General features: G+C 44.6%; 1 protein-coding gene and 1 non-coding gene across 5 annotated transcripts in view; both read right to left on the bottom strand.

Moving 5' to 3' along the window:
- IL13RA1 (interleukin 13 receptor subunit alpha 1) overlaps positions 1–18,216 on the bottom strand; it is a 76,985-nt gene extending 58,769 nt beyond the window's left edge. For 2 of the 4 annotated variants that reach the window (XM_055563683.1, XM_055563684.1), the window contains exons 1-4: positions 17,838–18,208; positions 11,501–11,640; positions 5,616–5,754; positions 4,247–4,367 (exon numbers count right to left, since the gene is read on the bottom strand). In XM_055563683.1, the coding sequence (XP_055419658.1) occupies positions 4,247–4,367; positions 5,616–5,754; positions 11,501–11,640; positions 17,838–17,916 (479 nt within the window). In that variant the 5' untranslated portion in view covers positions 17,917–18,208. Of the gene's footprint in view, positions 1–4,246; positions 4,368–5,615; positions 5,755–11,500; positions 11,641–17,837 lie in introns of all 4 variants that reach the window. The other 2 variants (XM_055563681.1, XM_055563682.1) reach the window with 2 other exon arrangements.
- LOC129640499 (small nucleolar RNA SNORA35) lies at positions 12,927–13,054 on the bottom strand. Its single transcript, XR_008708866.1, has one exon. It is a non-coding gene; the product is annotated as a small nucleolar RNA SNORA35 (small nucleolar RNA).
- Positions 18,217–22,454: the final 4,238 nt, after the last annotated feature.

Raw genomic sequence — 22,454 nt, 5'->3', positions numbered from 1 at the left:
AAAGAGAATAAGGTGGTAAGGGCAAAAGATACAGAATTTATACAAGCCTGTCCAATAAAATTTTCTATGATTATGGAAATTTGTGCTGTCTGGTACAGGAGCCACTAGCCATATGTGAAACTGGCTAGTAAAACTGAGCAACTTAAGTTTTAATTTGATTTAATTTTAATTAATTTAAATTAAAATGTAAACACAGTCATGTGTGACTAGTGGCTGTTGTATTGGACAGTACAGGTCTATGTTATAGGAAGAGTCCACGCTGATGACTGACTCTGGGAATGTGTATGACAAGAAGTGGTGTCCCTGCTGCATTCCCCCCACCTCTGGGTGCCAGCGAACCCCCACTATCTTGGGATGGATGCCATCCCATGGTTGTAGCTTATCCCTGCACCACAGTATGAACTAAGGGCTGAAAGCCAGCCAACCAGCCCAAGCACTGTCTGTGGTCAGCTTTGGTAAGATGCTGCATCAGCCCTGAAGTTGAACACTTCAGTCCAGAGGAAGAAGAATGCCTTCTTATTTGGTTGGGCCAGTTTTTGATAATTTATTCATCCAGAGGGGATGCTAGTTTTGTAATCTGCACTAAGATTCATTTTGTGCTGGTATATGCCCCAAGGTGGGGCTTTCCAGGTGGCTCAATGGTAAAGAATCCATCTGCCAATGGAGGAAATGCAGGTTTGATCCTTGGGTCGGGAAGATCCCCTGGAGGAGGAAATGGCAACCTACTCCAGTATTCTTGCCTAGAAAATTCCATGTACAGAGGAGCCTGGCAGGCTACAGTTGGTGGGGCCACAGGGAGTCAAACACAACTGAGTGACTGAGCACGACACACTACTATATATAAAACAGATAAGTAATGAGGACTCGCAGGAGATGTGGATTTGATTTCTGGGTCTGGAAGTTCTCCTGGAGGAGGAAATGGCAACCCACTCCAGTATTCTTGCCTGAGAGAACCCCATGGGCAGAGAAGCCTGGTGGGCTACAGTCCATGGGGTTGCAAAAGAGTCAGACACAACTGAGCCACTAAATAACAACACATGTTCCAAGGCACTTCCCTAAATTTGTCTAATAAGAACTCCAAGGGCTAGGCTATCATCTCTCTCAGAGCTACCCTAATTCTATATTTGGGTTACTTGCCAGCACAGTCTGCTGTGGACTGAGATAAAGTTTTAAGACTTCTTCCCTTCCTTTCCCTGTCCCTGCTAAAGATAGATTCTTTGAAGGTTTTCCCTGTGATTTTACCAATAACAACTCTAGGAAAAGCAAGGGGAATTAATAGCATAATAAACACAGGGATCCTAAGCCTATAGTAACGGCTCTTTCCAGACTTCACCAAAACATTACCAGGGCCAGGCTGCTTCTTTTAAGGCTTAGTTCTTGGGAAGGCAGATCTACTCCATCCTTCTCTCTTTTTGTTCCTGAATTATAATGTTCCTGAGTTGCTTATCCTTGCCCCCTAAGTCCTCACCCCAATCCTGAATGTTGTCTAACTTTGGATACTACCAAACGTTCAAAAACCTATTCACAGAGCACCTCCTGTGTGTCAGGCATGGGGTGTGGGGGAATAAGACACAGCCCCTGCTCTCAAGGGAGACGGTAGCCTGGAGAGGATGACCACTAAGTAAACAGGAAATGACATTGCAATGTGCTGAGTATTATGACACAGGAAAGTACATGGTACTGTGGTACATGACAACCGGGCACGTACCTAGGCTAGAGAGGTCAAGGAAGGCTTTTTGGAAGGGAAGAGGTGCCTGAGCTGAGATAAGGACAAGTTAGAAGCGTCCAGGTGAACAGGCAAGGCCTGGGCCACAAGGGCATGCAGAGTGATTCCACTATTCTGCCTGAATGTTGGGTCTGTATGCCACTCTTCTGTGTGAGTGTCTGAAGAGTGAGTTTGAGGAACTGAAAGAAGTTCAGTGTGGGTTGGGTGGTGGGTGCAGGATGACACTGAGGCGACAGAGCCAGTTAGGAGAGCGAGCATAAAAGGCTTTGTTGCTCCTGCTGATGAGTTTGGACTTTAGACTGTAGGCGCCAGGAACCACTGAAGGGCTTAAAGTAAAGGAGAAGCAACAGGTACCACCAGCAGGCAAGTGAAACTGCAGACCTCACATGAGAATGATCTGTACTGGGGAGTCAGGGGGACTCCAGACTGAACCATGTGAATTCAATGCTGTCTGCCTTCGCCTGCAGTGCCCCTCAACTTGCCTGGGAGCACCTCTGGGGACAGGGGAAGAGAGAGAATGCCAACCCCCAGGCCACCTGGGAGGTTTCTGTTCAAAAATTCATGTGATTTTTTGGTGTCCTATTCCATGATATAGCCACGAGGGTTGTCACGTACCAAAAATATTCATACTTTTCATCCAGTCATTGGGCAAAATGGACATTCCAGGATAAAGGCCCTGTTCATCCTATAACTTCAGAAGTTCTGGATGTGGCCCTCCATACCTCACTCTCTCAGAAAGTCTGAATGAATGACAGATGGGGGGACAAGGCCAGGTGTAGGGCACTCTGCCAACATCAGACCTCCTGCTTCCCTACCTGGAATCACATAAACGAAATACTCCCAGTCCTGAGACCATTCTGCCTCAGCGCCAGCCTCAGAGACACTTCCCCATCTGGGCAGTCCACCCCTTCAGCAATGCCTCTCACCTCGCTCCACCACCATGCCAAGCTCCACCCTCACTTCTCACAGAGCCTGTCTGCACTTCTGCAAGCCTCCATCATGCACTCTTCTTTCTATATAAACTACTGTGCCCAGTGCTGTCACCTCTACAATGATGCTTCAGGAGTAAAGAGACGGGTTTCTTATCTCTGCTCACCATTCAGAGCTTTACCCACTATGTATGCTCAGGTTTTACTAAATTCAGTTGATGAACCTGGTTCCTTCTTCCCTGTTCTGTTGTTAATAATCAATTCTAGGCTCCAAAGGAAAGGAAATAATGAAAGATTAATTTAGAAATTTAACAAATTTTGTAGATACAGTCACACATAGGAAATAAAAGTTATTCTCTGGGGCACTAAACTACTTTTTAACTCTGGGAATGATATAATTTTCCTTTTGAAAGATAAAAACCAATCACTCATACATTGCTGGTGAGAATGTAAAACAATACAGTTACTCTAGAAAATAATTTGGTGGTTTTTTAATAAAACTAAATATGCAATTACCATATGATCCAGCAATTATACCCTAAGGCATTTGTTCCAGAGAACTGAAAAGTGATATTCACATAAAAACCTGAACATGAATATTTATAACTGCTTTCTTCATACTTGCAAAAAAATTGAAAATAACCGAGATATCCTTTAGTGAATAAAAGGTTAAACAAACTGATACATCCATATCATAGAACACCACTCAGCAAGAAAAAGAAATGGACTATTGATATATACAACAGCTTGGATGGATCTCCAGAGTATTATGCAGAGACTGAAAAATATAGTCAGCCTCTGACAGTTATTAATATATTTTGTATGATTCTGTTCCTGTTACATTCTTTAAATGACAAAATTATAGATGGAGAACAGATGAGTGATTGCCAGAGGTTAGAGACTTGGGGGAGAGGAGTGTGGAGAGAGGGGGTGCAGGAAGGAGGTGGGTGTAGCTATAAAAGGGCAACTTGGGACTTCCCTGGTGGTCCAGTGTCTAAGATTCCTCACTCTCAATGCAGGGGGCCTGGGTTCGATCCCTGGTCAGGGAACTAGATCCCACATACCACAACTAAAGATCTATCATGTAGCCACTAAGACCAGGTGCAGCCAAACAGATTAACTGATTTTTAAAAATAAATAAAAGGACAACTAGAGGGATCCTTGTGGTAATGGAACTGTTCTGCATCTTTGCATATGATAAAACTGCATAGAACTACACACACATCCCAATGCCTGGACGGAACACTGGTGAAATTGGAATAAGGTCAGTGGACTGTACCAATGTTAATTTTCTGGTTTTAATACTGCACCCTATATATGAGATGTTACCATTGAAAGCAACTGGGTGAAGGGTAGATGGGATATCTTTGGATATTTTTTGCAACATACCAGTGGATCTATAATTATTTGTTAAGGTTTTTTTTTTTTTTTTTTTTAATGAGACACCAAAAGCAGATGCATTTTTAATTAGAGCAAACTGTAGAAAGGAATAGGGCATTCTGTTTATGTTTTAACTAGGTTAGTTTCAAAGGTTCCTAATGCAATCACAGTCAGTCCCTCTGCAGTAAGTAAGTGTACAGTCCATACTCACCAGTAGTATAGAGTGTAGTTAGTGTCAGGACTTGTATTCCTTCCAGGGAGCCAAGTGCATTTCATGTACCTCAGGTTGTGCCAAATGCATTGGAGCTCAGTAACAGCAGACTCAGGATCACCTAGAACATCCAGCCAAGAGTTTACAACTGTCCTCGCCTTGTAGAGCCAGCTAGCCAATCACTCTGAGGGCTGGGGGTGATGAGGGTGCTTCAGGCTGCTTCTCCAGAAAGCTGACCCCTAACTTAGTCCCATTTGACCCAGAAGGCACCCAGGAGGGAGAAAACCCAAATCTAATTTGCTCACAACTTTCTCTCTCATCTCCTCAGATTAAGAGGACATCTTTACTATCGAGGGACCCTAACTCTTGTACTCCTAACTGGAGAGAGAGTTTAAAGGTCAAACAATATTTCAATCATAGGAAATGACTAAGAAGTTTCCCAAATGAATGTGAAAACATAAACAACCATTATATCTACTTGTTGTTTAAAAAAACACATTTACTGAGTTATAATTTACCTTCTTGTCAATTGAGCAATACTGACACATCTTGTTTTAAAAATTAAACAAACATTCCTCTTGAAGCAATTTGGGGAAAGGTAAACAAAATATAACTCTTAGTCACTGCCTATTGCGTGTTATGGTGTTATGGTCTTAGGAGCCAGAAAATCTTATTGACCTGAAATCTCTACCTTTAGAAAGCCTTTTAAGTTACGATATAACATCTCTAAATTAAATGCCTTTGTTTAAAATTCAAACCTGCTATCTCTCGTGATCATTAAAAGGCTACTTTTTGCCATAATACAATTTATTGTACCACCAACCACCTTTTGGTCATAATACAGTTTAGGCTTTATTCAGATTATTAAACTCCTCGGGAAATGAGAATAGGGGAGGTTAAGTTGTTATAAACCATGCTCCCAGCCTCTTACCCATACTGAATAATATTTTTGTTATTTTTTTAAGGCACTGGATCTAGGATCTGAAGATCTACAGCAACTCACTCAGTTTCCTTTTTCCTCATAAAATGAATCAGGATAATAATACACACCTTTGTCATTTCACAGAATAAGCTTAAGAAGCTCGATTCAGGGGAAAGGCATGTGTGCGCGTGCGTGTGTGCATGTGAGGGTGTGCCAGTGTGTATTACTTTCCAAATTAGTCAGTACTCTATAACTACCAGGCATGGTCATTCAAGCTGTCTGTGAGCATCTCACAGGTATCAGTGTGTTATCATCTAGTACAAGTGCCTGACACTTATTAGACTCAAGTGTTTGAAAATGGAATGAATTAATGAACACTGAACATAAGCAGGTAGATAATTTGGATGTATTCTCTAAATGCCAAGAGATAGTGCTTTCGGTTGTTACCTTCAGGGGGCGAGATGCACTTTTCCACCAAAATGCTGGGCTTTTCACTTTCATTGGTGCTGCACTGGGACCCCACCTGCAGACAGATCCTCTCATTCAGGGGCACTTCTTTTGAACGATGAGTTTCTGGAGCAATTTTCTAAGGTAAAGACATTTAAAAGGTATTGCTGTAGCCAATGCACAGAAATACATTTATGTAATAAAACATTTGCATGCTGAAATGTGTAAAGAAAATGAAAAGTTAGCAAATGGTATGCAGTTCAGTGATTCTCAACTGGGGGTGATTCTGTTCTCCCCCCCGTTGATGACATTTGTTGATGTCTAGAAACATGTTTAGTTGTCATAACTGGTGGGGGGGGCAGGGGGCAGAGTGAACTGCTACTGGCATCTAGTGGGCAGAGGCCAAGGATGCTGCTAAACCCTTTACAAGGCATAGGACAGCCTCCCTCCCCCCACAACAAAGAATTATCCTACATGAAATGGCAGTAGTGCCACAATTGAGAAACCTTGGTAGAAATAAGAGACAGTTCCTCACATTTTTATGTATAAATATCATGACATTTTCTATAAACCTACCATGCTAACATGTCAACTGTCTAAAAGCAAACTCAAAGGAAACACAGTGAGATTATAAAAATTCACTTCCAAGTAGACGTAGTATAACATCAAGATTAAGGTCAAATGAACTGGTCTAAGAATCTGGCAACTCTGGTCATCTCTGAGGAGAGGAAGTAAAGAAGAGGAGCCTGAGGGCTGAGGAACGACTTTTTCACCAAACATCTTTCTGCACTGACCGTTTTGACAATCTCCCATAAACATAGGAATGATAAGGGCTGACATGTGCACTGAGTGCAGCACACTCTTATTCTGAAAGGTAGATAAGCTTTGTGGAACCACAGAAAGCCAACTTACAGACAGCCTACAGATAAAAATCACAAGTCTTGTTATTATGATTTAGAATAATGAGATTAAAGGACTTTTCAGGAAATTCACATTTTCCAAGGTGACAGAGTTGGAATTATTAAGAATGGAGCTGCTTTTAATCAGAGTTCCAAGGCGCTTCCTGTTTTGTAATATTTTCTGTCTCAAGTTGGAGACAGCATTTCCTTTTATATACGTGCTGAGAGCCATGAAGAGGAAATTTTGTCAGTGTTACTTCTATCTACCACTCTAAAGGGGCTACTCTGCCATTTTACACGCCTGCCAGCAGCTGAGCATGAAGGCGACTGTGAGAGACTCTCAAAATGAGGACCCAAGGATGTCCTCTGAGAGGTAGCCAGCCAATCATCAAGCAACAAACCATAGCAAAGACACAAGGGAAAAAACAACACTTTATGAGACACTGAATAGCTCTAAGGACTAGGCAAGACAGCATTCTAAAAGAGGAGTTCGTTGGTCAGCCCTGGAAGAAAAGAAAAAGAAATGTCTGCAAACAAAATTGTGATGGGGAGAAAAGGTGATTCGGTCCATGAACATTGAATCAGTTTGTCCCAGCAGCAAAGCCATGCCTACCCTCAGTGGTGCCTCCAGCTATTCTGAGCCAAGTACATTTTCACAACAAATTCCTGACTCCTTGCCAAGGAACCTCCTTATCATTTTGCTTTCCATACAGTTGCTGCCTACAGGGATGGAACATACCAGCTGTGCCAACAGAAGCCTCTTGAGACTGTTTCACCATTATTGTTCTCATGATGAAGTAAGGAACTGGCCCTGGATTGATGAATACATGCTGAGGAAATGAGGTTTCTTGAAAGCCTCTTGAGACTGTTTCACCATTATTGTTCCCATGATGAAGTAAGGAACTGGCCCTGCGTTGATGAATGTGTGCTGAGGAAATGAGGTTTCTCAACCAGTGAAACTGACGACCAGTCCCAGGATTTTTGGTGATGATGGCAGGGAAGCTCTGAATGCACATTTCACCAGCCACACTATTTTACTGAGCAAAAGTCCCATATACCCCTGAAGGAGCCGCCCTGACCAAGAATCCTTGATAATTCTTGTGTGGAAGTTGCGTTTGCCATTTGAGGACACCCAGGGGAAAATGCATGGTCAAATGCCATCAGTGAGAATCATCAATGAAAAATCTCAGTTATTATACTAGATATTGTTCCAGTGAGTGGGCTGAGTTTTATTACACAAATATTTTTAATAAATAGAATTTCTTAAATTAAAAACATACTTTAGTACCTAAATCTGAACCTTTTGTTTTGGGCAAATGAATAATAAAATAACTTAGAAAAGACATGGTAGGGGAAAAGATAAAATACTTTAAAAAAATTCTCTTCTGAAGCTCAAGGCAAATAATATTAAACTGGCATGAATAAAGTAGGAATCCCAGTTGTCAATGACTGCCACGTCAAGTGTGCCTCTCTCTATCAGACCAGGAACCAAATCCCTCCCAGCAGATCTTGATGAAGTATGTCTGATGGTTCCCACGTGACTTTCGGCTGTGGTGACTCATTCAACTGGTAGCTGCTGTATGACATTATGCTCCACCCCTCAGAGAGTCTGGGCTCCTTTGAAAATTAATCAAAAATCAAGGCCAGAGTCCTAAGCCAATCCCTCCCCCTCAAGACCAATGTTCATTTGGCTAGGTTGCAGCTTTCCCAATTCCTAATCCTTTCTCAGAAGGAAAGGGGGGTCAGCTTGACCTTTAGCTTCTTTGGATGCCTAGACAGAACAACAGCCTTTTAATTCATTCACCGAGTGAGACTCACCTGTCTCTTGATGATGAAAGAAATCTAAAATCTGAGGCCAGATCCTATTAGATATTGCTAAAACACTGGTGAAGGGCAGCCATTTGGACTAGTCTTCTATTTAAAAAAAAAAAATTATCTACGATTCTCTATGTCTCATCTTAATGTTTCTCCAATCTGAAGACTGAAAATGACCTCAATGATTTACCTCATTTAGCAATTTGGGACCATTAGATGGTCACAAAAACACCATAACACATACAAACTATTATAATGCCACTGCATCAATATGTTTCAAAGCATGGGCCTTCCCTGGTGTCTCAGTGGAAAAAAATCCACCTGCCAAGCAGGAGATGTGGGTTCAGTCCCTGAGTAAGGAAGATCCCCTGGAGAAGAAAATGGCAATCCACACCAGTATCCTTGCCTGAGAAATCCCATGGAGAGAGGAGCCTGGCAGGCTACAGTCCATGGGGTTGCAAAGAGTCAGACACGACTTAGTGACTAAACAATAACAATATATACATCCCAGTGTGGTCTCACGACATTAATGCTATATTCAAAGGACAGTGTGAGGGGAAGAAAATCTCTCCTGCCATTGATTCTCAGACTCAGGATTGTAAACTTCAAAAGGACCAGACAGGAAATCCCCCATCACTGATTGGAAGGGATAATCTGTGTTTATCACGGTCCTGACATTGGTAGCCTTCAATGCTGCAAATGCCTGCAATAAATGAGTAGGCCTTAGGCAGAGGCCACCCTTTATAGGTTTCTTTGGGAGCAAAAGGGAGGGACCAAGATTAAACAATAATACTAGTTGAACCATACAGATGACCTATAAAAGAAACAATTTTACATGATTCGATCTAACAGTAATCATAATAAAAGCTAACAATTATTGAACACAAACTCTGTACCAGGTATATCACAAACATTATCTCCTTTCATAAATGTACACCATTCATATGAAGTAAGTACTTTTACTAGCCTTCCCCCGCCCCACCCCAGCATTTTACAAATAAGAAAGTGGAGGCTCAGGCTCAGAGAAGTTAAATGACTTGCCTGCCTAAGGCCACAAGCCTTGAAAGGGGAAGAGACAAAATTTCCAACCCAATTCTGATTCGACTGCCTCCTAAAGTTACTTTTATGTCTAAGTTTCTGTAACTATACTGAGGAGTCAGCCCCATTTCTAGGCTGGCATGTCAGCATATCTAGCTGACTGATCCTTGAGCATGGCTGACAGGCTACTGAACAAGGCCCTGTTAGAAAGATGGTGACCTCTTTTGGGGGTTTCGGTTAGATTATTTAGGTGACACACTAAAAAGGGTCTTTCCTGTAATTTCTGAAGGCTGAACTACCAGAAGCTGTCACTAAGACTCCAACTGTCTAAGGCCCATCCTTAGGAACAAGAGGAAGCCAACAGTGTGAAAAGGGGAACTGGTCTACCAGAGTTTCACTGGCTTCCGCATTTGGAGGACCTCTCTTAAAAGGCAAATACTTGGAACTGACCAGCCTCTTATCAATCGACATCTAAACTATAATTAACACCTCTGTGGGAAGGCAGATTAGCAAGTTCCCCTCAGGAGGGAGAGCCCATTTCATCCTCACTTCATTAAGCTTTCCCGTACATTAGTTTTGGTGTCCCAGCAAGCCAGAGAAGTGTAAAGCCACAGTTTACACACAAGGAAATGAAGGCTCAGAGAGGTTAAGGACTTTACCCCAGGCCACTGAGCTAGCTGCATGGTGCACTAACTAGTTCTCCAGACTCTTCCTGCCACCAAACTGCCTGGACGTGATGATTCCACAGTTCACTGAGCCGAAGTACTGTCATTAATAACAGCTTCTCATTGGCCTCCTCAAAATCCTGGGCAAACTCAACCCCAAACATCCTCCATCTTCCCCACCCACACACTGAAAGAAGAATCACCCCTCTTACATGGGAGGGGCATTGGTTCCAGGGCCTCCTGTAGACACCAAAATGTGTGGATGCTCAAGTCCTTTATTTAAAATGGCCTAGTGTTTGGATCTTCCCTGGTGGCTCAGACGGTAAAGCGTCTGCCTACAATGCGGGAGACCTGGGTTCAGTCCCTGAGTCGGGAAGATCTCCTGGAGAAGGAAATGGCAACCCACTCCAGTATTCTTGCCTGGAAAATCCCATGGACAGAGGAACCTGGTAGGCTACAGTCCATGGGGTCGCAAAGAGTTGGACACGACTGAGCGACTTCCTCACTCACTTCACTCAGTGTTTGCATATGACCTCTGCCCTATACTTAAATCCTCTCCTATACTTAAATCATCTCTGGATGACTTATAATACCTAGTACAATGTAAATGATATGGAAATAGTTGACAGCTTGAAAAATTCAAGTTTTGCTTTGGAACTTTCTGGGATTTTTTTTTTTCCTGAATATTTTCCACCTGCAGTTGGTTGAGTCTGCAGATGAAGAAACCAAGGAGTGTATACAGGTATAAAACAGTTCTGAACAGACAATATGATGCTTTGAGAAACCTGTCAATTATAAGGGGCTACAAACCAATAAGGCTCTTAAGAGAAATTTAAGTTAAATACGATTATCATAAAGAATCCAAAATCTTGTTAACAAAAATTCACTGAAATTGGTTGCACATCCGACTGGGAAAAGCTGAAAGTTTCTCTCATTTTTCCTCAAACATCAGGGAATCTTTTAGTCAATCCCACCTGTCATGGCCATTTTCTTTGGCAACACATAGATCTTGCATATCTACCTGTGCATGTGATTAATGAGATGGTAAATGAGAAAATTCCCTGAGAAACTGAGAGTCTTATATAAATACAATGCTTCAGGCAACAACACAGAAACCAATTTTAACATAATTAATTATTCATGGAGTGCCTATAGGAACTAATTTTAACATAATTCATTATTTATGGAGTGCCTACTAGACAACGATACCTAATATTTCCTAAGAGAGTAATAACCTCAATTGTATTTGATTAGCAAATATTTTCTGATGTTCAGTTTTGGACATAGTTGTTTCCATAATTTTCCACATTAAAAAAAAATAAAAAAGATGCAAGTGAAAAAAAAAATTTGGACACGACTCAAACTAAAAACCCCACTTTGAAGTGAGATTAGAATGTGGCTCATTCTTAGCTCCAACTCACAGTTGTTCACTTTACCTTATCAGTGTGATCTGTTCCAGAAAACTTACCTTATCCTGTTTGTTGCCAAAATGACTGAAATACTTTAGACTACAATTCGGACTGGCTCCCTCAGGAGGATTCCATGTCCATATGATGGTGCAGAGGTTTTCAACAGAAACACTCAAATTCGTCACAGGTGGCTGAGATTCTGTTTAAATCAAGCACAGGAAACACATTTATCAACAGCAGCCAGTGTTTTCAGTGGTTCATTTCATTTTTCCTCCAAGTCCTAGAGGCCAGGAATCATAAAACTGAGTTAATGAGAACTAACACTTACTGACCCAGGTAGTATCCTAAATACTCTCCACAAACGAATCTGCTCAGTCCTCACAACCTTAGAAGACAGGGACTATCAGCTTGTAAAGATGAGGCGACCAAGACAAGGGCTTTGAGTCACTTGCCCCATATCCCATGGCTGGTAAATGACAGAGCTGAGATGCAAACCCAGGAAGTATGGCTCCCGTGCCGCATCATCTGCTATAGAGTGAACCCAGAGGACAGTATATTCTTAAACATCCAACTTTTCCTCCTGTGGGTATTTGGAGTCCCCTACACTTGCTCACCAAAGAGGACTCAATATAGACACTTCCCTCTCAGCAGTTCTGCGAATGTGTTGAAGTGGCTCATCTTTAACTGTGCTTGCTAACGTGACCTGGTAATTGTTTTTTAATGACTATTCCAAAGAAGTACTGAGAGAGAGATTTAACAGCCCTGGTTGCTCCCTTGAGGTCTGACACTAAACAGCTGGAACTGTAGCTCTGGCAAATCTGAAGAGGGAAGAGAAGAGGAGAAACAGTGAACCAATGTCTTGAAAAATGTGTTTCATTTGGAGAAAACCCACCACTGTCTCCACCAAGTATTTACTGACTCTATTATTTTGGATTCAGCTTTAGGACCAGGGAAAGGAGTTTTCATGCTTCTGCCAAATGCAGGGAAGGAAACAGAGAGGGAAAGGAAATATCATTTCAAACTCTCCTGAGAACTTCTCCTGAGGCCAGGACTACCAAAATCACTCCCCCCCACCACAGGAGACTGGATAAGGGCTTCTCTGTACCATCTTTGCAACTTTTCTATAAGTTGAAAATTATTGCAAAACTCAGTTATTTAAACTAATGGAAACTTAATCATTATTAATTACTTAAAAACTACAGCTATATTAACTTATCAATAGGTAGTTATATTTTATATTCTATGCCAACACTTTGGAGTGCTCTGGGCCTCTTACATGATATGCAATATTTATAGCATTACCTTCCTTTTTAACTGAACAAAAAAATGCCATTTGTCCCAAAACATCAACCCGACAGGAACTATGTAATTGTGATTCCCCCCAAAATCAGTTTTCTACACGGCAGCCTGCACCGGCCATGAATTCTCAATATTCAGCCCACCATTCCTGACTCAACTACCATTAGCATTTCTGAAAGGTAGACCAAAGGCCCAGCTGTGGGGAGGAGCAGCCCATAGCAGGCCAAGTCCTTGTAGAAGCAGGGAGTTCCTGTTGCACTGCATTTAAACACAGCTGGTGCCAGGGGGCACCAATGGCTCAGGTGACAATGATTTTAAGTTAAGATTTTAAGTGATTAAAAGTTAGGATTTAAGTTAGGACTTGATATACAGTTACTCCATTTTGGCCTTTCTGACATCACATCAATGATATTTTTGAAGACAAATCATTTATCAGGTATACAGCCTTTAATGAAAACATTGTTCCTACTGGAGACCACACTCTACTTTAGGATTAACTCCCTTACTGTGCAGTTTCCAGAAATGCACTGCACCAAAAGTCCAGGATAGCTGGTTTAGCCCTTCCTGACATACTGCCTTCTCACCCACCTCCCACTCCCACACAGAAATTAAAGCCCTCACAATAAAAATATTACCTATTTATGGTTTGCTTTAAATCATACCCCAATTTTCAAGGTAGTTTAAGACGGGAGGAGGGAGGAGGGTTCAGGATGGGGAACACAGATATACCTGTGGTGGATTCATTTCGATATTTGGCAAAACTAATACAATATTGTAAAGTTTAAAAATAAAATAAAATTTAAAAAAAAATCTATCTTTTAACCTTGGTATTTTAATGGAACATTAGCCTCCCCTATTTCCCATCTCTCAAATGGATTTCTTTTTTGCCCATTTGTTCTGAAGTAGATCCCTGGCTCGGGAAGATCCCCTGGGGAAGGAAATGGCAACTGACTCCAATATTCTTGTCTGAAGAATTCCATGGACAGAGGAGCTTGGTGGGCTACAGTCCATGGGGTCACAAAGAGTAGGACATAACTGAGCGACTAACACACACACACACACACACACATACACACACACACACACACATCCTTTAGTCAGATCTTCTAACTCGTTTACATTTTAGGGTGCTTGTGGCTCTCTGCCATCCTTTTTTTCCCTAATAGTTCCTTCCATTTCTCTTGAGATTCTTCTACTTCCTATACTTTAAAACACACACACTCACAGAAAGTTTAAATGCAATCTGCAAATGTTTAAACGTATCTGAATACATGTATATGGGTATAATACATCCAGACATACTCATAAACAAGTGGAGACTGTGCTTCTTGTAAAGCTCTCTAACAGCTCTTCATCTGTAAGACATTTCATTTCAGCGTAGTGTAGTGATTAAGAGCATGGACTATGGAGCCAGGCTGCCTGAACTCAGATGCCAGCTCTGTTACTTACTAGCCAGCAAGTTACTTAACCTCTCTGCCTCTCTCTGCATCTATAACATGAAGATGATAATTAAAACCAAAGAAAATGGTTATTATGAGGATTAAATGAGTTACGACAGATGAAAAGCCCCAAACAGTGCCTGGCACAGAACAAGGGCTATGTAAATACATGCTATTTGCTTTCTTTCTTTTTGAAGAGACCAACAGTTCTGAATGGTTGCTTTGGTTTTCTATGGAATTGATAATCTGCCCATGGCCTTAGAGACAGAACAAGCTTAAATGCCTGATAAACTTTTCTTAGGCACCTAATTCCAACAATTTCTTAGGGGTTGATCACTGGCCGGAAAGGGGAGTGGGAAAGCTAGGGGGACTCAAGTTAACTACCCTTGTCTAAACTTCAAACCTCAAGTGACTCTGTATGGTCATCTAGCGCAAGATTCCATTCTAATTTTGAATGAATACGATCAATGCTGTCTCTGGCTTAACTCAAAGCTTGTGCTCTCTCTCGTTCAGTCACAGGAACTGGCAGAAGCATGCGTATGTCGGGAAAAGTCAAGGAAATCACGAGTCATACGTGAGTCATCCATCTCCTTCCTTTACATCTTAATCATCAACCTTTTTCAGTGCTTTCCTTGCAACACCTCTCTTAATTATCCTGATCATACTCAGGTGCTCTGCTATGTCTCGTGAGGCAGGCAGACATACAGCAGTCAGGCCCAAGCCTGGACAGAAGACGTGCAGGACCCATCTTTCTAGGGGCCACCTCCAATCCTAGATTCCTGTGGAGCTTTGCACTCTGGCAAGTCCCCCCTCCCTCCAGCCCCACACTCAGTCTCCCTGTTGACTTCTCCTCCACTGTCATTTCCCTCCCTCTGCACCCCAACTCAGCCTCAAGGGCAAATGAAGCCCTTCTGCCTTGACTGGTTTGGCCAATGCACCCTCCTGCCAAGCCGGACTCCTCGTTGAGCCCACAGGGGCACCACCACCGTTACTTCTGGGCCTCTGCTCCTGCTCACCTCCCAAACTGGGAATAACTTCTCCTCTACCAACTCAAATGTCACCCACCCTAAAAGTCTAGCTCAAATTTCAGTTCTTCCTCACAATTCCCAGCCCTCAGTTTCCCCTCTTCTGAATGCCTATGGTACTTATTGTCTGGACTACACAGTCTGGCAGTCATAAAGCAAGTCTCCAGTACATGATCATTCGCTTTTTACCAATGGCCTGTACATACTTGCATGAATGCCCACCAGTCCTGCCCTGCTGCTCTGGGAGAGGCCCAGCTTCCCTCCCAGCCAAGGATTCCCCTCATTTCTGCAGAGAGAGGCAATGAATGCAGTGGTTAGGGGCATGGTCTCTGGAAGCCAGTGCTGGGGTCAGCAGCCTAGCTCCCTCCTGCAGTCTAGCACCTACGAGACTCTGGGCAAGCCTCTGGGCCTTGCCGTGCCTCAGTTTCCTCCTATACAAAACAAGAATGGTAACAGCACCAACAGGAGAGGTTCTGTGGAAAGCTGAAATAGGTCAAGTGGAAAACTTAGAATGCTGCCCGGCATAGAGTAAATACTATAGAAATACTAGATGTTATTAAGAATGCCACAATGTGGGCTTACAAATCTACACAGACTAAAACTAAGCTGGTAACCTAATCATTTTTATAAACACTCAAACAATTAGAGCTGGAGGAGCCCTTAAAACTTATGGAGTTCAACCTCCTTTCACAGAGAACACTGTTGCACGAGGGAGAGAAATGACCAGTCCTGAAGTCCCACAGCTGGGTAAGGTCAGACCATTATAATAGTCAAGTCCCCTGTTCTGTTTTGCTTCCCCCCCACCATATCTTAATGCAATTGTATCAATATTTCCAATGGGAAAAAGTTTCTGTATTTCTAAGTAACCAAGTCGCCAATGAACCTCTGTGACAAAACTGATTAGTTGGGGATTGCCAGTATCAGCTAGAGTCAGCTGTTTGTTGTTCCAGGTGTGAGGTGTGTGGGAGAGGGAGTCTGGAGGAGGGAGGGGACTGGAGTGGCACGGTGAAAATCAGGAGACTAAGGAGATGGGTGGCTTCCCTGCTGGCTCAGCAGCAAAGAACCCACCTGCAATACAATGCAATGCAGGAGATGCGGGTTTGATCCCTGGGTCGGGAAGATCCCCTGGAGAAGGATATGGCAACCCACTCCAATATTCTTGCCTGGGAAATTCCCATGGTCAGAGAGGCCTGGAGGGCTACAGTCCATGGGGTTGGAAAAGAGTCGGACGTGACTGAGTAACTCAATGACAACAACCGAGGGGATGGGTGACCCCCCTCCCTTCTCTGCACTGTAGCTGCCCCATGATTATGGAAATCAGATCCCCCCCCAAGTGAACTAGGAGCATGGGGGGCACAAGATTACACAATATACTCTAAGGCTCTAAGCCAATGCACAACACCTGGCTCAGTACTAAAGAAGGCAGGCACTTGAATGAATGACTGGCAAACTACAAACTTCCCTCAAGTCTCTCCTCAAATGCTGCCTTTTCAGCGGCAGTCTGCGTAGTCCACCCTATTTAGAATGGCAAACCCCTGGACTGCTTTGTTTTTCTCCATAGTACTTACTGCCCTCTAACATACCTTATATTTTACTTCCCCCTCCCCTTACGCTGACTCTACCAATAGCATACCAGCTCCAAAGGGCAAGGACTTGCTCTGTTTTGCTCACCACTGTATTCTCTGCCCCTAGAACACTGCCTGGTACAGGGCACGCAGAGTGGGCATAGGTTTTGTTGACTGAATCAATAGAGGGCATCCAAGTTTCCTAATCAACATTTCAACTGGGGTTTCAAAGCCCAACGCACTGGCTGAAAAAGCAATAAACAAATTGTGGGTGTTTGTGTCAACGTGACAATAAAACCTATCAACTTTGGAGCTACTATGGTCACCAAAAAAACGTCCAGAAGGTCGCTCAGGCCAAAAGCTGTCCCTCAGGAATTCATTAGTGTCCCTCCCCCCAAGTTTTCACAGTAACTCTGGTTGATTCATTTACATGGCCGCACCAGGTGAAGAGTATGCATCTGTGCAACTTTTCTGTAAATCGAAAATTATTCCAAAATACAAAGGTTACTAGAGAAAAAGGCATCCACGCGGATGGTGCTCTGGATTTCCCATGGATTTCTTGTATGCCAGAGGAGACCCGTCCTTTGCTACAGGGACTAGGCGCTTCAGAGTTTCCCTTCGACTGCCGCCACTTCGCTGGACCCGCCACGCTAGGAGCCTCGGCGCGTCACCCGCACTCCCGGACCTTGGTCGCCGTCCCCGCGGGCTCCCGGCCCCTCATCCCCTCTCCGGGCCACGGGCGACACTCCCGCCCCCGACCCCGCGAACTCCTTTCGGGCCCCAGGCCTTGGCGCCAGGCTCCTCGGCGCTGCCCGACGGCCAAGGGAAGTGCGGCGACAAGTCGTCGTCCTCCCGCCCCGCCGCCCCCGCCGCCCGGGATCCGGGAAAGCCCGGTCACCCCGGGTCCCCCAAGCTCGAGCCAGGCGCGGGAGGCGCCTGCCGCCGCGGCCGCGGCATGTCCCGAAGAGGGCCCTCAACCCCGACTCCCGTCGCGGCCCTCGGCCCCAGGCGCCCCGGCGGGCCTCTCGGCCGCGATTCCCGCTGCCCCGGCCGGGGGACCTTACTCACCCGCGGGCGCAGCCACGCCGCCGCGGCCGGCATAGAGCAGCAGCGCCCACAGCCCGCAGAGCCGCGCCGGCCGCTCCATGCAGCCCCCCGCTCGGAGCCCGGCCGGGCTGCAGCCGCCGCAGTCTCCGCCTCTTTCGCTCCCTCTCCCACTTCCCGGCTCCGCCGCCCTGGAGGCAGCGGGGGCCGGCGCAGACGGGAAGGGCTGCCCCGCCCACCGGCCGCAGGTAACCCCGGGGCCAGCGCCGGCGGAGGGGCGGGGCGCCCGCGGCTCCCGCAGCGGCTTCCGAGGCGCAACACCTGGTCCCGCGGCAGCCGAGCTCCGTCGCGCCCCGGGAGTTCGATCGCCAGCCAGGCAGAGCGGCCCCGACCTCGTCGCGGCCAGGCCTCTGCGCCGCCCGGCTCGGTGCCAACGGTGTGCAGCCCGGAGGAACCTCGGACGTGTCCAGCCGAGCACCAGGGCAGGGCAGGGCGGCCTCCGGAAGGAGCCTTGACCTGGACTTCTGGAGTCTCAGCTTGCAGTCGTTGGCCTCTGAGCCCTTGTTTCCTAAAACTCTGACTCCAGGTTTAGAAATCCCAGGCCTGACTTCACAGGGTGCACTTGGAAGACCAAAGAGGGCACTTGGGAGCGTGCTTTGTGAACAGGACGGAAGGTATATTTGAAAGCTGGTGATACATAATGCGAAGTTGAACATAGAAAGAAAGAAAAAAGCTAAATGTTAAATATGAGAGACAGTGCCATGCTGGGCTTCCCTGGTGGGTCAGTTGGTAAGAATCTCTCTGGAATGCAGGAGACCCAGGTTCGATCCCTGGGTGGGAAGATCCTCTGGAGGGGGGCATGGCAACCCACGCCAGTATTCTTGCCTGGAGAATCCCATGGACAGAGAAGCCTGGCGGGCTACAATTCATGGGGTCGCAAAGAGTCAGGCAGGACTGAGCATCTGAGCACAACAGAGTACCATACTATGTACTTGGATTTTTCAAAACTCACAGCCAACTTTCTTCACACTTCTTTTTCATAGATATATATTGGGAGATGGAAGATGAGCTGGAAAAGTACACACTGAATACGTTGAAAGTGGGTGATTGTGAGGATTAAGGATGATGAGGATGGAGGAAGAACCCTTTAGTTTTCCTGTGGCTGCTGTAACAAATTATCACAAATTTAGTGGCTTTAAACCACCCAGTTTTATGATATTGATATTAGAATTCTGTAGGTCAGAAGTCTCATTGGACTACAGTCAAGCTGTAGGCAGACCTGTGTTCACTTCTGGAGGGTGTGAGGGTGAATCTATTTCCCTGCCTTTCCCAGCTTCTAGAGACTGCTACATTCCTTGACTGCTTCCTGCACCACTCAGACCTCTGCTTCCCTTGTCACATCTCTTTCTCTGACTCTGACCCTCCTGCCTTCCTTTTCCATTTATAAAAATCCTGGTGATTTGATTGGACCCACCAGCTCTAGAGAAGCTAGTGGTTGGGGTAGGGGAATGGGAGGTACAAACTACTGGGTGTTAGGTAGGTAGCGAGGATGTATTCTACAACACAAGGAATATAGCCAATATTTTGTAATAACTGTAAATGGAGTGTAATCTTGTAAAATTTGTGTACAAAATTTTTTTAGTGTAAAAGGGAAAAAATATGTAGGACCTACTAGATAATCCATGATCACCTTCCCATCTCAAAATCCTTGATTTCTATTAATAAAAAGCTACTGTATAGCACAGGAAACTTGACTCAATACTCTGTAGTGACCTATATGGGAATAGAATCTTAAAAAGAGTGGATCTATGTATATGTATAACTGACTCACTTTGCCGTACAGTAGAAACTAAAACAACATTTTAAATCAACTGCTGCTGCTGCTAAGTCACTCCAGTCGTGTCTGACTCTGTGCGACCCCATAGACGGCAGCCACCAGCCCCCCCATCTCTGGGATTCTCCAGGCAAGAACACTGGAGTGGGTTGCCATTTCCTTCTCCAATGCATGAAAGTGAAAAGTGAAAGTGAAGTCACTCAGTCGTGTCCGACTCTTAGTGACCCCATGAACTGGGGCCCACCAGGCTCCTCTGTCCATGGGATTCTCTAGGCAAGAGTACTGGAGTGGGGTGCCATTGAATCGACTATATGTCAATAAAAACTAGTTTTTGAAACTCATTGATATAATCACACCTGCAAAGTCACTTTTGCCATATAAGTTAACAAACACATGCACAGTTGTCTGGGATAAGGTCATGGACACCACTGGGAGGGGATTATTTTGTCATTGTGTGCTAGGTGCTTAGTTGTATTCAACTCTGTGACCTCATGGACTGTAGCCAGCCAGCCAGGCTCCTCTGTCTATGGAATTTTCCAAGCAAGAATACTGGAGTGGGTTGCCATTTTCTTCCCCAGGGGATCTTCCTGACCCAGGGATCGAACACATGTCTCCTGTATTGGCAGGCAGATTGTTTATCACTGAGCCACTTGGGAAGCTCCCCACACCCTGCCAAAAAAAAAAAAAAAAAAAGACTCTTGTCTGGATGGATGATGAGACCCACTAACTGGGATGTATTTTTGTTGAATTAAGCCAATTTACACACCTAAAATCTGTTGCAAATAGTATAGCAATAAAAATACTGATAGTACACCTAGTCTAGAGTCTACACAGGGGCTTCCCAGGTGGCGCTAGTGGTAAAGAACCTGCCTGCCAATGCAGGAGACATGAGACACGGGTTTGATCCCTGGGTTGGGAAGATGTCCTGGAGGAGGGCATGGCAACCCACTCCAGTATTCTTACCTGGAGAATCCCATGGACAGAGGAGCCTGGCAGGCTGCAGTCTATAGGTCGCAGAGATTCAGACAGGACTGAAGTGACGTAGCACACATGCAGAGTCTATTCAAAGGGCATGGGAATGTTTAACCTATCCAAAACAATGGCCTCACTCTTGGTATTAGACCCTCAAGTTCAGTAAACTGAGGTTGACAGTCATTAAAAGCAGGCCCTGCCAACAAAAAGTTGCAGTCATTGTGAGAGGAGATCATAAGGGCAAGAACAGGGAACTGTGGGACACAAAGAAGGGACAAGTTATTGGAGAGCAGAGGCAGGAGGGCAGGAGAGGCTTCCAGAAGGCAGGCCTGCCTGCTCTGAATCTTGAGATATTGAGTCTTGTTGGTTCAATTTTCAGAATAAATTCTTGAGTGTATATTTTTGTTGTTGTTTAGTAGCTAAGTTGTGTCTGACTCTTGGGACCCGATAGACTGTAGCCTGCCAGGCTCCTCTGTCCATAGGATTTCCCAGGCAAGAGTACTGGAGTGGGTTGCCATGCCCTTCTCCAGGGGATCTTCCTGACCCAGGGATTGAACCTGTGTCTCCTGCATTGACAGATGGATTTTTTTTTTTTTTACCACTGAGCCATCTGGGAAGCCTTTGCATGTGTACATTACTGTACAAAATAATGTTTATGAAAACACTATGTAAACTATCAAAACCAGCAGAACTGAGATATTACTATTATTTCTAAATCCCCCCACAAATAGGCCAGTCACCCTCTAATGTAAGAATCCCCACCCCCATCATCACACATATACACTTGTTGACATTTGCTATAAACATTATACGTTTATAACATAACATAAATAAGTTTATAATAATGTTTCCAAAATGATTATATTATCTGCCTTCAAAGAAGTCTCCAGTTGGAACAGGAGTCCCTGGGGAATGGCTGAGTGCCACCACGGGCATTGTCTTGCATAGACTGAGCGAGTACTTAATGAAATGAACAGTAATGGCAGAAAATGATTGGAAAATAGGATCATGACTTGTCATTAGCCTCCAGAAAAGGCCCTGAAAATGTGAGCACTGTGAGGAAAAAAAAACAAAACAAAAAACCCAGGCAGTGGCATGGCCAAGGTAGTCCTGGCTTGCTGTCCTGAGTAAGAGTCTTATATAGAAGTCAGTTTCATTTCCTCTAGATACTAAACATCAAGCAACATTTGAAAAAAGAATTTTTTGGTAGGGCCAGGCAAGGGTTAGGAAGGCTCTTTCTTCAGCATCAAACTCTTATTTGTAATCTCTGTGTACATTTATTCAAAGACCATCTTGGATTGAGTTAGGCCACTGCCCGGGTCTGCAAGAAGATGAAGACAAAAGGAAGACTTTCCAGGGACTGCAATAAACAGAGTTTTCATTTTGGTTTTGTGTAATCAAAGTCCTGATGAGTCAGCATCAGGTTGAGCTTTAACCTTTAATCCATTGTGCCCTAATGACTTGGGTATGAGACTCCCAATCACAGCTCCTTTTGCTTTGACTGGGTGTGGCTGGAGTTCTGGGCTGACTGGTGCATCCAGTTGGCTTTCTTGATCTTTACCCTTCTCCCTAGGGCTTTCTTCTTTTCTGTAAGTGGAGTTAGAAAAGGACTTGTTGTTGTTCAGTCACTAACTCATGCCCAACTCTTTGTGACCCCTTGGACTGTAACCCTCCAGGTGCCTCTGTCTATGGGATTTCCCGGGCAAGAATACTGGAGTGGGCTGCCATCTCCTTCTTCAGGGGATCTTCCCAACCCAGGGATTGAACCTGCATCTCCTGCATTGGCAGGTGGATTCTTTACTGCTACGACCAGGGAAGCCCTAGAAAAGGGCACA

This window comes from Bubalus kerabau, chromosome X (assembly GCF_029407905.1).
Source record: "Bubalus kerabau isolate K-KA32 ecotype Philippines breed swamp buffalo chromosome X, PCC_UOA_SB_1v2, whole genome shotgun sequence".
In the NCBI taxonomy this organism is placed as follows: Eukaryota; Metazoa; Chordata; class Mammalia; order Artiodactyla; family Bovidae; genus Bubalus; species Bubalus kerabau.
This window is presented reverse-complemented; position numbering and strand designations above follow the sequence as displayed.